This window comes from Pteronotus mesoamericanus, unplaced genomic scaffold, assembly GCF_021234165.1.
Source record: "Pteronotus mesoamericanus isolate MK-2021 breed Mesoamerican mustached bat unplaced genomic scaffold, CSHL_Meso_final scaffold_21, whole genome shotgun sequence".
Classification (NCBI taxonomy): Eukaryota; Metazoa; Chordata; class Mammalia; order Chiroptera; family Mormoopidae; genus Pteronotus; species Pteronotus mesoamericanus.
Genome location: NW_026555310.1, coordinates 28,192,913 through 28,207,888, shown reverse-complemented (window position 1 = coordinate 28,207,888; position 14,976 = coordinate 28,192,913). Strand labels below are relative to the sequence as shown.

General features: G+C 46.8%; 1 protein-coding gene across 1 annotated transcript in view; it reads left to right on the top strand.

Moving 5' to 3' along the window:
- Nucleotides 1-13,326, top strand: part of FAM234B (family with sequence similarity 234 member B) — a 30,840-nt gene extending 17,514 nt beyond the window's left edge. The window contains exons 6-13 of the mRNA XM_054591408.1: nucleotides 2,365-2,512; nucleotides 2,852-2,993; nucleotides 3,953-4,096; nucleotides 4,271-4,352; nucleotides 6,827-6,982; nucleotides 9,357-9,474; nucleotides 10,942-11,162; nucleotides 11,711-13,326. Of these exons, the coding sequence (XP_054447383.1) occupies nucleotides 2,365-2,512; nucleotides 2,852-2,993; nucleotides 3,953-4,096; nucleotides 4,271-4,352; nucleotides 6,827-6,982; nucleotides 9,357-9,474; nucleotides 10,942-11,162; nucleotides 11,711-11,716 (1,017 nt within the window). The 3' untranslated portion in view covers nucleotides 11,717-13,326. The remainder of the gene's footprint in view (nucleotides 1-2,364; nucleotides 2,513-2,851; nucleotides 2,994-3,952; nucleotides 4,097-4,270; nucleotides 4,353-6,826; nucleotides 6,983-9,356; nucleotides 9,475-10,941; nucleotides 11,163-11,710) is intronic.
- Nucleotides 13,327-14,976: the final 1,650 nt, after the last annotated feature.

Below are 14,976 nucleotides of genomic sequence, written 5' to 3'. Positions count from 1 at the left end.
CAGCGGGCTGGTTGGTCCTGAAGTCTACTGACCCAAGCATTCTGGGATTATATAATCTTTTTTTATTCCCATCACTGTGAGTAAACATGGGGTCTAGGGCAAATTTCAGTGAGTATATCCATCAGGGAGTGATTCTCCGAAGGTCCCAAAGCGGGAAGTGTGAGCGGTTCCTTTTTAATGGAGTTGCGGTCAGCAGGACGCTGAACAAGTGTATCACCCAGACCCCAGTGGTGGCGATGGGATACTGCCTCAGGCCTTTCGAGACCCTTCATAGTGAGGTGGCCTCTAATAGAGGAATTGGCATCTTGCCAGTCCTACTTTGTGCCTTTGTCTTTTGTCTCTGTCAGAAAGCAAAATGTGCCCAACTTGCCTCAAAGAATTTACTCATTTGCACAGCAGTGTACAGCTATGGAATAGTCTCCATTCTGCCTAAAAAAGTGATAGACTGTACTAAAAAATCTTGGAGAAGCTATGGGTTTAGAGCAGTAGCTTTATGTTTATACTGACAGCTTTTGACCTTTATACCAGCAACAGAGAAGCTGAGGAACCTGTTTACTCTAAGCTGCAGATGTGGAAGGCTTTTCCTTCACAAGGGATGAAGCACGTTAGGTCCACGACGTAGAGTGTTTGCATTTTGAGATCTGGTGTAGAGTGAGGTTGGCTTGGGACAGCTGACCTGGTGTGGGGTTCGAGGGACTGATCTGGCCTAGAACAGTAATGGGAAGGGGCCTTGGAAAGCCATGTGGGTAACCCCTTCGTACCACGCTTTAGTTTCTGACCCAGTGTTCCAGGCTCACTGGCAGCCGTTCTCTCCGAGTGCTCAGGCTGATGGGAATGCCACTCATTTGTGAAGCCGTCCGTTTAATTTTTGCTCAGGTCTAGAAAATCTGTCTTTGATGAGAACTCTTCCTTCTCATAGCTTCCATTCATTGTTCAGCTTCAGCCCCGTAGAGCTACTCTGAATAGATCTAATCCTCTTTCTACAGGAAAGCCCTTTTTACTCATTAACCTCATCTCGCTAAGCATGCTACTACTCTAAAGGCTAAATATCCCCAATTTCTCATACTGGTCCTCATGCTACATGAAGTCCAGGCCCCCCCTTTTTTTTTTCATTTTTTTCTCTTTGCATTCCAGTTTGTCTGTATCTCTTTTAAAATATGGCACCTGTATCTGAAAATAGTATTCTATTTCTAATGTCAGTTTTAGCAACATAAGGAAATTGTTACTTCTTTTGATATAGATTCTGTATTTCTTTTAATGCAGCTAACGATTGTGATAGCCTTTCTAAGATTCAGTTTTTGTTTATAATCAGTTAAAACATCTACATCTTTTAATGTCCCAGTTTCTTCCAGATTTTGCCACGTCATGCAGCCTAAGACTTTTGTGAATTTTGAGTTCGCCATGCAGCATGTTAGGTAGCCCTCTCAGCTTTGTGATAAGCTCGAATTGTGTTCATCCAAGTCTTTGATAGGAATGATGAGAGGATTGGGACAAAAGCAGAGTGTTGCGACATCCCAACAGAACCTCTCTCTGGGTTGTCATTGACTCCTTCTCTGGGTACACTGAAAATCATTTGTCTTGATCTTGTCCATAAGAACTCAGGATAATAAACTTTGTCAAAAGCTGTACTGAAGTCATTATATCGATACAGTCCTCCTATTCCCCCCCCCAGCGACTCTCTTCCCAAAAGAAAATTCTCTAGAGCAGGGGTTGGCAAACTATGGCCTGCAGGCCAGATTTGGCCCATTGTTTGTTTCTGTAAATAAAGTTTTATTGGAACACAGGCCTATTCATTTGTGTATTACCGATGGCTACTTTCACACTACAGCAGTAGAGTGGTTACTACAAAAACTATTTGGCTGGCAAAACCTAACATTTACTGTCTGGGCTTTCACAGAAAAAGTTTGACTACCTTTGCTTTAGGGTAAGGTTGAGAGTGGCCAGGCCAGACATGTAAGGTTTTGATGGAGATCTGTGTCTGCATAGATACTTGTTGCAGACAAAAATTACTGGGAATTTCTGGGTATGGCAGTAAAGGCCCAGGGGTCAGCTGTCCTATATTTAGCTCTGGGCTAGAATTCTGGGCTCGGAGACTGTTCACCATTTGTGCTTCCGAGAAATTGCCTGAGCTGCCGTAAAGATGCCCTTTGCCAGGTACCTTAACGAGGTAACGTCCCAAATGGGACATTTGCCTTTCTTTCTTACTTAGAGGGAAATAAAGCAGGTTTGGCTTGATGCTTTCCAACTTTGGAAAGTGTTTCTGTACACTTAGCTAACAATAAAGCAATGACTGAGTGGAGAAACTATTTGATTAGGAAATGATAGGGCTTCTATTGACAAAACCCCCTCCTTTCAATTCTTCAGCAAGACTTGTGCTTCCTGCTGGTGTCTGGCCGGACAGGGAGTCCAGTGGGCCGACCTGTGAAGTACAGCATCGTGGGAGAGGGGAATCTGATTGGTCCTCAGGTTTACATCACTGCAAATGGGGCTGTCTACATCCTGTTCGGCTTTGGTAAGAGGCAAGGCTGGTTTCTGCCACCGTTCCCCATTGGTGTATGTGATTAGGTCTCTTTTGGGAGACAGGGTGAAAGCTCGGGAATTGCTGACACCAGCCCTTTCCTCACCTCCTGGAGTGGGAGCTGCTCCCTGCCCCGCCCATCGCAGGTTATTAATTCTGCTCTCCGTTGCTGCCTTCTGTAAAGAGAGTACTCCTGTGTAGCATCTGCGTAATCACTCCCCGGTTCCCTACGTGTTGGGCCAGTCTGGGTGGGCCGTATTAAACAGGTCCCCATCCTGGGAGAGAGGGCTGCTGAATTCAGGTTCTCAGTGTTGGCTCTTCCTGTGGTGCTAGGAAATATCCAAGCTGTCGCCCTGCGGGACATTTTTGTTCAGGCCCAAAATCGAGACAGCTCACCACCTTCTCTGCAGATAGAAGAGCCAGAGTGGGAGAAGCGAAGATCCATCAACCTGTCTGAACTGATTGACATTTACAGGTAGGGCGCTCGCGTGCCATGGAGTGTCTCAGGTCGGCCAGGCTGGTGAATGAGTGGGCAGAGCTTTGGGGAGAAACAGTTACAGCCATAATATACGTCTTCTGATCTGATTAACGTGAGAAATTTTCTTTTCTTAATACCATGATGCGTTGATATCTATGTGTTAGTGACCGTGACGTGTGATCCCTCGCACGTAGATTGCAAGGAAGGAGACTTGTTTAGGTTCTGAGTCAGAGTGGGGCAGGGTGAGGCGGGAGGGCCTTCAGGTGAGGGGACAGGGTTACTTAAAATAACTGTGTGTGAAACTGCGCTGAAGCATCTGCCCTACCCTTCCTGCATTTTTCTCTAAGTTGAAGAATCATTTAGGCAGAAGCAAGGATAGCATCCATTAAATCTTATTTTTTATTCTTGTTTATTTCTTAACTAAAAGCATGTCGTTTGTCACGTGCAGTGGATTTTACCTATTCGACCCTAAACGTGGGTAATAATGGTCTTCAGTTTTTGAATACCAGAAGTTTCAAATCGTTCTCTAGCATTTTCTGAGGCAGTGTCATGTTGTGCCAGTGAATGTGAGAGATGGGAAATAAACGGTCCCAGTTGTCCAGAGAAAGAAACGATTTGATAACGTGCATACGAGGAGTTGCTGTCCAAGCTTAAGGACAATTCCAGGACTCCCGCCCAGATCTCCGCCTCCCTTCCCTGTTCTTCCTGGCTCTGCTTTCTTTCCCAGAGTATCCAATCTGAGAAGTGTGCGGCACTTCCGTGAGTTCCTTATGAACTTGCATGAATTTTCTAGGGATCCTTGTTTTCTAAAGGTCAGGAAAATGATATCAGCGGGAACGACAGACTTCTAATGGTGGGAGGAGAATACGAGAGTGTGTACAGACGTGCATACTGAGAGAAAAAGGCAGGGAGCTCAGCTAAGCTAGAGACTAACTGTTGGCGTCTTGGTGATTCAGTGACGGGGTCGAGCAGCTCCAGATGGTGAAGGCACCGGATTCGAATTGCAGCAACCTTCTGATTACAGCCAGACAGGCCCTTGTCCTGCTGCGGGGGCAGAATCTCACACCGTTCTGGACATTGAGACTTCAGGGCCTGCACAGGTTTGCAGTGTGCTCCTTCTCCCGTGTGCTGTTTCGAATCCACTTTCCTATGTTTAAAAACCGCCCAGAACAATTGTCGGCTATCTGGAACTGATGTGGGGGGGAGGGAAAGAGTTCATTGTTTTCCTCTTTTTCTTACTCACTCTTGGCCACCTACTTTCTTCTCATTTGTAGCCAGCCTACTCCTGGGTATTTCACTGACGATCAGACATTAGACTTCCTTCTGCAGATAGAGGATGGAATTGGGATGAAAAAGGTAAAATCTTGGAACTCAAATCAATCAAAACTTATATAACTATAACTTTGTGTGCAGCCCTGTGCACGGCACTGGGAGAAATAAAAACAACCTAAAAATATGGCCCCTTCCGTCAAAATGACTCAAGAGTCTAGCTGAATGGATAAAATGAAAACTTAATTCATGCTAACATCTGCAGCATTGGACGCTTTTGTAGCTAACCTTCTTCCTGCACAGGGGTGCCTTCTACTGGACTGTAACTTACAGTTGGGCCATTGGGGCTTTGCTGACACCTCTGGTGGGAAAGGCAGGCATAAACAAATCTAGTACTTCAGACGACACAGCACACACCTGAGATTTCGGAGGAGGCAGACTATCGAGGGAGGCTGCGTTGTTACAGAGGGCACTCTAGAAGAGGGAACAAGGAGCAGGGTCTTGAAAGTTGAACTGTATTTCTGGGAGGTGCAGAGGGGGTGGACGGGGAAGCATGCCAGGCCTGGAACACCAAGACCAGAGGTCCGGAGACAGAATGGCGTGGCATGTCCCTAGGACACTGACTGGTTCTTTCTGATTTTATATGCGACTGCATATTGTGAGGATATAATGATTGGATAGACAATTTTCATTTCTTTACCGTTACAAGCAGAATTAGAGTTTTTAAAATTTCTTTTTGATAATTGACCTAGCTTTCTGGTCCATCTTCACTGTAACTATATATTTCACACTGTTCCCTGAGAGAGAGAGAGTTCAACACACGCTTAATCATCATCGCTAACGTGTGCCAAATTCTGTGCTGGATACACAGATGACGTGTGTGGAGACACGGCCTGGAGACGAGGCCACTGCTGTAACTCATAGTTGTGTGGAGTACCTGTTGGCACATGGCTCTACCACCGTGTGGTAAATGCTGTAACGGAGGTACACAGTGCCACACGGATGTGGGGAGCAGGTCAAGTGCAGGGAGTCACGAGATGCTTTGTGCCAGTCAGGGGTTGGATGTGCAGAATCATGGGTGTGGAGGACAGGTTTGTAGGATGGACAAACACGGGTAGGTAAGGGGCGTTCCCGCCCAAGATGAAGCGAGCTTAGCTGATGGAGGGCCATGAAGACAAGGCTGCAGGATTCGGACGAGGTGTGGATGTAGTAGGGTTATTTGGTCATCCACAGAGGGCAGATCCGATGATATGAGTCACTTCAGGGAGAGTCTTCCAGCAGTGCTGTACAGGAGAGAAGCAATGTCTGATTGTCTTTCTAAAGAATTTCAGGTAGAAATTGGAATTTTCATTGGCATTCCTAGCAGTATTAAGGGAGAAGGGTAGATGTAGTAGGTTGGTTAAGGGCTGAGATGCTGAGGGGGTTAGGACTTGGGTTTTAATCCTGGTTCCACTACTTATTGGTGACCTTGGGCAAATTACATAATTTCACCTACCTGCAGTTTCTGCATCTATAAAATGGGTCACAACACGGCCTGCTACCTTCATAACATTATTGTGACTGGATGAGGTCATTTAGTGCAATGTCTTTACACCTCTCTTCTTCCTAACACTATCAAAAAGAATCTTGAACTGCTAGCCTGTTTTTTTCTGTGCTTGCTCAGAGGAGGTTGTCTCACTGGCTGGTCCTGAGACCTTTGTGAGGCAGAGTCGGAGCATGGGCAGAGAAGGGCCAGACTCGGAGGCTGCAGGGGTAGGGAAGGGATTGCAGAAAGAAGCGTGGTCTTTGCACTCCTGAAGGACGGAGACGCTGAGGAGAAAAGGCGAAAGACACTGGGGCTCGAGGTAGGCAGGGGAGTCCCCGGGGGATTCTGTCAAATGACGGGCTGTGAGGTGCTTGCGGGGAAAGGAGATAGAAATGCTGCCAGGGATGATGAATTAAGCTTTTTAAATTATCCTTTGAGAGATGCAACAAAGGAGCACATTTTCTCTTAATTTATTTTTTGCCTGCTTAGACTGTGGTCTTTTAAATTTGAGACTACCCTCCATATGCCGTGACACCCGTCGAGTCAAACGCAGAAAGCTCTTAGCACAGTGCGTGGAACGGCAGCGTTCACTTAGTCACTGTTCCCGAAGCGCGGCTGCGGCCGGGGGAGGGAAGCAGCAGGAGCAAGGCGCTGCTGATGGCCTCTGGTTTCAGCGCCACCACTGCAGAGTGGCGCTCTGTTCTTGGGCTGTCAGCCACACGGAACAATCTAGGTCACTTCCTGCCCCCGAACCTTCATTTTGTCACCTGTGAAATGAGAGGTGGACTAGATGCTTTATGCTGTGCCCTTCCCACCTGAGCCTTCTGGGGTCCTGTAGGCTGTATGGAATGGGAATAAGGGCTGGAGAAAGCTGGGTCCTGTTACCTAATGCTGTCTGAACACCTGATTTGTTCACATCTAATAAACTCAACATGTTGTTATATGTTATTTGAGTGTGTGTGTGTGTGGGCATGGTGTTTTCTGGGCCTGCTGCCCTCCTGAGGACGGGCTGTACTCACTGTGTTCTCTTTTACAGATAATGGTGGTGGATGGGCACTCTGGCTCTGTTACTTGGAATCACAGTGTTCCCTGTCACATGAAAAAAACACCAACCACCTCAGCAGTTACTTCAGACCAGAAGTCTGTCTTCCTCTTTTGGGCTGAAGGGCTGTCGGCTACATCTCCCAATTCTGTGAGTGAGCTGGGAGGATCCCTTTGTCCCTTTGTTGGATGGCAGTGGCCCCACAGGGCGGACTGGCTCCGGAGGTTTTATTAGATCGGCCGCACTTCCAAGTGGTTATGGGTGGAGGAAAGCAGCCTTCGAGGGGGCTAAGCAGAAAGGAACGTGGTTCCTCCTGAGCTCTGCTGAGCGCCTTTGCCTTTCCACCAGGCAGTGGGAAAGCTCACAGCAGCCCTTGGCTCCTGGCTGCAGCAGCGGGAGGCTAGATAAAGGACAGAGAGCCCTCTTGAGACCCTAGGTCTGCATTTACAGGGGATTCACAGGCGCTGCAGCTGTTGAAGAGAGAGTGAGTCATGACTGGTCCGCAGTGGGCAAGGCAGGTTCATGGAGCATGAGGCTGGGCTTTGAGGGGAGTAACTGAGACTGTGAGGAACAGGTGTGGGGACAGGGACAGCAAAACAGTGGGGAGGCACACTGCCTAGGCTGACGTTGAGAGTTCCCTTGGGGAGATTATGGAAGAGAGAGTTCAATACGTAAAAGGCAGATGTTAGAAAGTCTTTAATGCTATGCCGCGGTATGTTGATGGAGTTGATGAGTCAGGCACTGTAAGGTGCCTGTGAATTTTTTGAGAGAGCCACTTCGATTTCATTCAACACACCGTGACCTGGGCCTGCTGTGTGCTAGGTGCCATATACGCCTCTGTAGTGTTGGCCCTCTAGAGAAGGCAGATGATCCCTGATGATGGGACACAGGGGGCGGGGGGTGGAGCCTGAAGGAGGAAGAATCCTGAATTCACCACCTGTGTGTTTTCAGACAAGCCACTTAACTTTTCTGAGCTTTGTGCTCTTTGTCCATGAAGGCGCTAATATATTCCCTCATATCAAGGATCAGCTTTTAACTCAGCTATTCCCTAACATATTACCATGATTTTCTCATTTAATAAAATGAGGGAATTGAACCAGATGATTCTCACATGTAAGCATCCAAAAATATGCACAAACAAAGGCATGTTACAAATGTTGTAATAGAAAGTGCAAATAAGAATTTTAGATGGAAGCACAAAGGAAGGAGATACTACTTTTGCCGGGGGGCGGGGGGGGGGCGGGGTAGGGATTAGAGAGCTTTTCATGAAAGAGGTGGCGCTCAGGTCAGGGACCTAAGGACCAGAAGTGTTCTAACGCGAGGAAATGAGCTGGATAGGATAGTTAGGTAGTCTAAGGGGGGGTCAGACTGGCACGAGCTGGGTAGAGCAAAGTGAAGCATACGTTTGGGTGATCATCAGACATTCTTGAAGCATGGGGTGGGCAGGTAAATAATTGTAGAAGAAGGCTGGAAAAGGCAGATTTGGGTTAAGTGATATAAGACCTTGGTTTTCATGCTAAGGAATTTGGGCCTATGCTGTAGGCAGTGAGGAAGGAGTTTAGCTATTTTCTTGTCGTGGTAGCTAAGCCAGAAATCTGTCCCATCATGCCTGGGATCTAGAGGTGTGTGAGCAAAGCCCTCTTCTGCCTTGTGAGCGTGTGTCAGGAGTGTGGGGGCTGCAAGCTTCCTGCCCACTTTTCTCCTCACTTAGTGGATTTCTTCCCCTGCTGACAATATAGAAGCAGGGGGTCTGTCATTTCTTGGGGGTCTATTTCCTCCTTGAGGGAGCGGCGATGCTCTCTCGGGGAGCTCAGTAGGGCAGCCGTGTACGCACACGCGCATGATTTTCTGTGCTTTTAACAGCAGTGTGGCTGCATACATGTCCTTCCAAATATCATCCTTGCACAGAAATTATCCTGTTAAAGGAAGTCCCAATGTGCATTTATTTGTTCTGCAATTGACAGTTTGGAGACTGACACTCAGGCCTTGCAATTTTTGTTTTATAATTAACCACTTACACCTGTCTGGTCAACCTTCTATTTATTTCTGTAAATGATAAGATTTTTGTGACTTTTAGTCCAACATGTGCAGTTGGTTTTAATATCCAAACAGAGGAAATGTCTTTGGCATGCTGTGTTTTCATACGTAGATGCTGTCTTCACACATGCCAGCCTGCTGCGGGGGATGGACTAGCGCTCCGATGCTCCCGCGAGCAGGAGACGGCCGAGTCTCCACTACAGATTGCTGTTCTGGGACCTGTACATTTTGTTGTTGTTGTTATAAGAAAGGAAGCATTTTCTAACTGTAGTGGTTTGATGAAGTTAGTGATTAGTTAGTGTTTTGAACTCTTTGAAATATGTCTCTTGTACCTGGGAGTTTCTCTCTCCTCGTAGCTGAGATCAGGTGTTAGCATCTGAGCGGAATACGTAACCACCACCGTCCCCTCTGCCCTTTTCATCCAAGAGCCCCCCTGTATGGGAATGCAGAGTTACTTTTGTTTTTCCTTTTTGCTTCTCATCGTCAGGATGTCATCCTAGGAACTGAGCCATCCAGCCTTCACCACCTTTACCTCCTGCATCCAGCCTTCCCCTCGATTCTCCTGGACCTGGCCAATGCCACGGGCACAGTAACAGCTTCAGAGGGTGGGTCCCGACGATGATGGGCGTCTGCGTACACAGACGGGGAGGGGAGGATGTGGTGGTCTCGGGTGAGAGTACCACGGCCCTACTGAGGGAAGGATGTGTGCTTTCAGGTGACAGCAGGGAGTGTGCTGAGCCACTTTTGTTCTCTCTGGTGTCCCTGGTGCCCCAGGGCCATTGCCGGGTGTTCCCTTGGGAAGAGCACCAGGCTCTCAGGGGGAGGACCTGTACCCTCGGTGCCCTCGGAATCTGCTGCACGCTGAGGGGAAAATGCAGCCCCTTTCCTAGGAAGTCTTAAAGGGCAATGATTCCTGCACCGTGCACTCAGCAGGTGTTCACTGCCCATCAGTTATATGTCGGGCACAGTGCCAGGGGCTGTGAATACAAATCAGAGTAGTTTCTTGACCCTTTGGGAGCTCAGGACTTAGAATGTTTTCTGAGGGCATTGGTTTAGGAGACTTTCCTTTGGCTAGTAAAAGGAAGCATGCCCATTGCATAGAAACGGCAGCCAGGAGAAAGGGAACAAGAAAAATCACCCATACTCTGACCACTCATCACCACTGTTCACATTTTGGAAGGACTCTTTTACTTTATATATGTATCTAAATATCATACAGCAAAATTGGGATCCTGTATTAGGGACCCCGTAATTCAGGAAATGTGAAGCCCTGGAAATTCGGCCACTGCTACCTGCCAGGCTGGAAGTGTCTGCTGGTCTCTGCCCCACGGGCTCCTTGCCTCAGGCTGGCCTGGGGAATCTGCTGTGCTTCTGGGGAAGGATGGGGACGACCGGACTGGCCACATGTCCTTTACGACTTTCCATATTCTCTTGCCATTCGAAGACTTGCTCTCTCCTTCCAAAGTTAATTTGCCTTTGAGTAGAAGCTAAGGCTTTCTCAGTGTCTTGGGAGCCGCAGCACGCCTATCCACCGGCTTTGCGTGTGGTGGGGGCCCGAGATGTCTGCTTGCAAAAAACCCCGTGATTGGATCCAAATGAGCTGTTTTTCAGTATCAGCATAGAATACTGTCATTTGGTGAACAATTGATAATGGTAATTAAGAATCAAGACCACTTTTATTACAACACCTATTTTAAAGATAAGACAAAATAAGCACCAGGGTAATAGTTTGTGTGGCCACATGCTGACAGTGTAGGAATTCTGTGCTCACTTGCCACCATAGCTGGCATAGCTCCTGGTTTCCTGATTTGGGGCTTTCTTAGAAACTGCTTCAGAGAAAAAGCAGTACAAAGACCCAGAAGAATGTGCTGCTTTGCTGGCATCCAGTCCTTCACCACTATGCACCCACTGTTTAGCTCAGTGCCTTGCACTAGTTAGGTGCTCAGTAAACTTCTTATAAAAATTATGAAGGAGTAAATGAACGAATGAATCTAGTTGCTGAACCAAACCACTCTACTGTTAGTGGAAGCCTTCTGTCCTTATTAGCTGCTCTTGTTTTTGTCCTTCCTCAGTTGGAATTAACGACCTCTGGAAAGATGCCTTTTATGTTACCAGGACAACGGGGCCAAGCTCCAAAGGCCACCCAGCACCCCTGGTGGTCACCAAGCTTAGTCTGCGGTGGGCACTGATGGAAGGCCAAATGGTCCAGCTAAAGGAGACCACTCCCAAAATTGGCCGTGGGGAGCTGCGAAGATTCCTCTCTAGGATAAAGTTTATTGATTCTCCTTTGCAGGTAAATAGCTTCTGGCACAAATATTGGTTACTGTTGATGGTTTAGGACAAATTCTAGCAACCCCAACATTTCTTTTTAGAAGAGAGAGTGAGTGAGAGTCTTTTTGAGTATCAAGAACCAGTTGTTTTAGACTGGCAGTATTTTCTAAGGGTGCTTCATCATCACAGAGAAATGGTACTCCATCGTTTTCAGCTGGAAATGTGGTGCCTTCTCCCTTAGGGGACATTGGAAAGGTGGGGTCATTGTTTTTATTGTAACAAGGACTGAGGGGGTGGCATTTTCCGAGTAGAGGCTAGTGATGCTAACATGCTGGGCTTATGGCAGTGATACAGAATTATCTTGCTCAGAATGCTAAAGCCCTGCTTTTACTGTGGTCTAGTTTAATATTCCAGAGTTCATCGTGGAAAAAGACAAAGTCTCTGGACCTTCCTGGGAGCACATTTACGAGCTCTTGGGGGCTACACAAGGAGACAGGAAAATAGCGTTTTTTTCCACTTCTCTACCATGAAAAAGATAAAAACCACTGATACTTTCACCTTCTCGCCTAGATCTAGTCTGATGGAATGACTCTTGAGGTGAAGAAGTGAACGGAATGGATACGGTCCCTCTCCTGTGAGTGTCACGTCAGTTCTTCGGCGAGAGGAGGACGTCGCCCGCCTCGTCTCGCACCCCTGGTTGTTGCCGAGCGCTTTGGAAGGCTTGTCGTCCGAGTCCTCTGATCACCGCACGCACCATTTGGTTGGGGTATTTTACCTACTTTTTCAGTCTGTACATTAACCCCTTCCACTAGGTACTCTGTGGATAATTTGGAAATGTGAATCTTATGTTTTATTTTTTGTATGTCTAATTTATAAACTCTTTCTGGGAAATTCCAATGACGCTCTTCACTGAAGCATTTTGTTTTGCATTATGCCATGTGTGTATTTTTCAGCGTTGTGATGAAATGTTTTCTCGGTATGGCCTAAGCTCCAGGGACCCAGTTTCTTGTCCTAAACTACATCTTGTTTGTTTTGTCATCTTGAGGCTCCCAGAAGGCCTACCTTGATTTTTAGGGCCACTCATCATTTTTCTCTTTACTCTCCCCCCATTCACCCCTCGCTTGGTCCTCAGCTTCTTTCCAACCTTCGCAGCAGGGGGAGACTGGGAGCGGGAGACAGCGGTAGCCGTCTAAGCATTTCACCTCTTCCCTGCCTTCTGTGTCCTGCCTCCTCACGCTTCCGTGTCTGTATGTTTAGTGACACTACAGTGACCATATTCCTGTCAGAAGGGGAGCAGTGAGGAGGTCCATATGTTACCATGTGGCTTTGATTGTTCTGCTGGTCATGATCTTTTTGATTGCAGTCAATGTGTGTGCTCAGCTTAGAGGAAAACTGAAGTCAGGAACAACGGAGGCAGATATTCTTATCTCTGCTTCATCTCTTCTCTGCTTTCTTAGCATCTTCTACTAGGTATCTTCCTTATTGCCTCTCTTTTGCTCTTTTATTCAGGGATATTTTTGCTTTGCTTGCATGAGAGCAAAGCTGTTTTTGGACTTTTGTTCTTGCTCTTGAGTCCAGTATGTAACCATTTTGCCCTGCACATCTCTGTTCTTGTAGAGCCTTTGAAGCACTGTATTTTGAGAAAAATTCCTATGTAAATACTGTAACTTTTATAATTCGTTAAGTTCTTTAGAATTTTCTCTAGTGATTCTTGCTTCTTCTCTATAAATATATAACTTCTATTAAGTTCTCTCCTAAACTTCTAGGTTATGTTTATTTAGCAGAAGATCCCACGTTAGCTGGAGAAGAACTGCTGTCTTTCTTGAATAATGTTGATAGGTCATCTCTGAGTACAACTCAGATTCTCTCTTTACTTGAGCCTGTATCTATTTAGCCTGTGTTCCTAAGGAATTCCAGAAAATTTAGAGATTACAGAAAATTAGGAATCCTAAATTCAAGGGATATCTCTTAGTTGCTCCTTTGTTAGGCATCATGCCATCGCAGAAGGTTAGTAGTAAAACTCCCCTCAGGTATGTAGTCTGGCCTGCAGGTTGGCCCTGCCAGGTTTCTGGGCACCCTGCTGCCTTATGCCTGTGAAAGCAAATTTGGTTTGAACACTTTGGAAGGCACATGTAGGGGCATGTGTAGGTCCACTTATTGTAAACTTGGATACATGGGTATCCTGTAAATGGGGGACCATTTACAGGATACCCATGAATATAGGGATGATTCCAGATGTACTTCTAGGGTTTGAATCTACCAGGGTAGAGGAGCCTAGGATCTAATTCGGTCTAGTAGAGGATTCTAAAGACTAATTTGTAGTTGACGGAATACCTAAAACTTGGGTGATGGTCCTGTGGTCTGGGCCAAATCATCGAGGCCTGAACCCGATTCTCTGCAATGTTGAGGCTTTCTGGGAGGGCAGCCACTTTAGGCAGGAGTAAAATACGAAGTTGTTTTCTGAAGATCTGATTGAGGGGAGGGGATTGTTTTGGGCAGAAGACTCTATTTATGCTGGGTGAGTCCCAGAAACATGTAAGAGGCGGCTGGAAAAACATAACGTCCTTAAATTCTTCGTAGTGTATTTGGAAACTAACTTAACATAGATTATTTTGACTGCGATAAGTTTGAGTATCTTTGCTAAACGTAGTACAAGCTCTAGGTTTCTTCTCCCTCTTGTAGCCGGTACAGATAATGGTGGCAAAGACTGAGGAAGCTCCACCTGACCAGTGTGGGCGCTGGTCTCTTGTTCATTGTGTCTCTAAACTTCCTTTTCCTTGTGGCAACCACTCACCTAGATTTCTTTCTTCGTTCCCAACATGGGGTTGCCAGCAAAACCAATATGACAACCACCTAGAAGTAGTAATGACTTCTGTAAATGGGATCTTTCTCCTCCCAGTCTCTTCTTTCCTTACAGATCCTCCCCTCTGCCCTAGACCACATCCTCTTCAGCCCCCAGATGGTCTCTACTCCCTGCTAGGTTGGTATGACACCATCCCTTGAATGTGAATTGCTGTCCTTATTGCCCATGTTAAAGAGCCAGCTGGTATATTGTCAGGGAGCACTATTTAAAATGTGAATTGTTACAGAATAAATACTATGTATGGGAACATAACGTGTGTGGCATTGTCATTCTTCTTAGCTATTAAGGATGATTTGTTTTCCCTTGTGGGTGGATGAGAAGGTGGGGACCCAGAGAAGCACGTATGCCCCAGCCTTGTTCACTGGGGATGTCTCCTGTGTGGCTCTCCGCTGGGGATCCGTAGTCCTGTCTGAATAGCCTCGGTGGGCCATTTCTGGAAGGGGGCCTGTCTCTGCACGCGGCGGACACCTTCTCATCCACACTCATCTCCTGATGGCTTCTGGGCTAATGTTTAATTATACTTTAATTGGGTGTCCACTGTGTGTACGGAGAACATGTATTAGGCAGGTTGAGGGACATCTGTTCCACATGTCAAAGCTCCTAGGAGTGTCTTCGTCTTCCCAGGAAATTGTGACTCCCAGGAAATTCAAGTGCACCCTGGACAACTGAGCCTCAATCACTGATCGCCGACTTGCCCACTTCCATTTCACCAAATCCCAGGCAGGTGTCCAGGCTGATAAGCCCCTAAAGGGTAAGAACTGCGATTTACTCCTCTTTTTTCCTCCATTGCTTAGCCGAGAAATGGGCACGTAACAATCAGTAAAGGAGAGAAGTGAATGTGTGAGGTAAAGGGGATGGTGACAGGTGGCAGAGCTGTGAAAGGAAAGGGAGCAGTGGGGCCCGGGACCCTTCCCCGCTTCGAACATATACTTGAATATACCCTTGTTCTTAACCTCTAAAAACCACGCTCAAG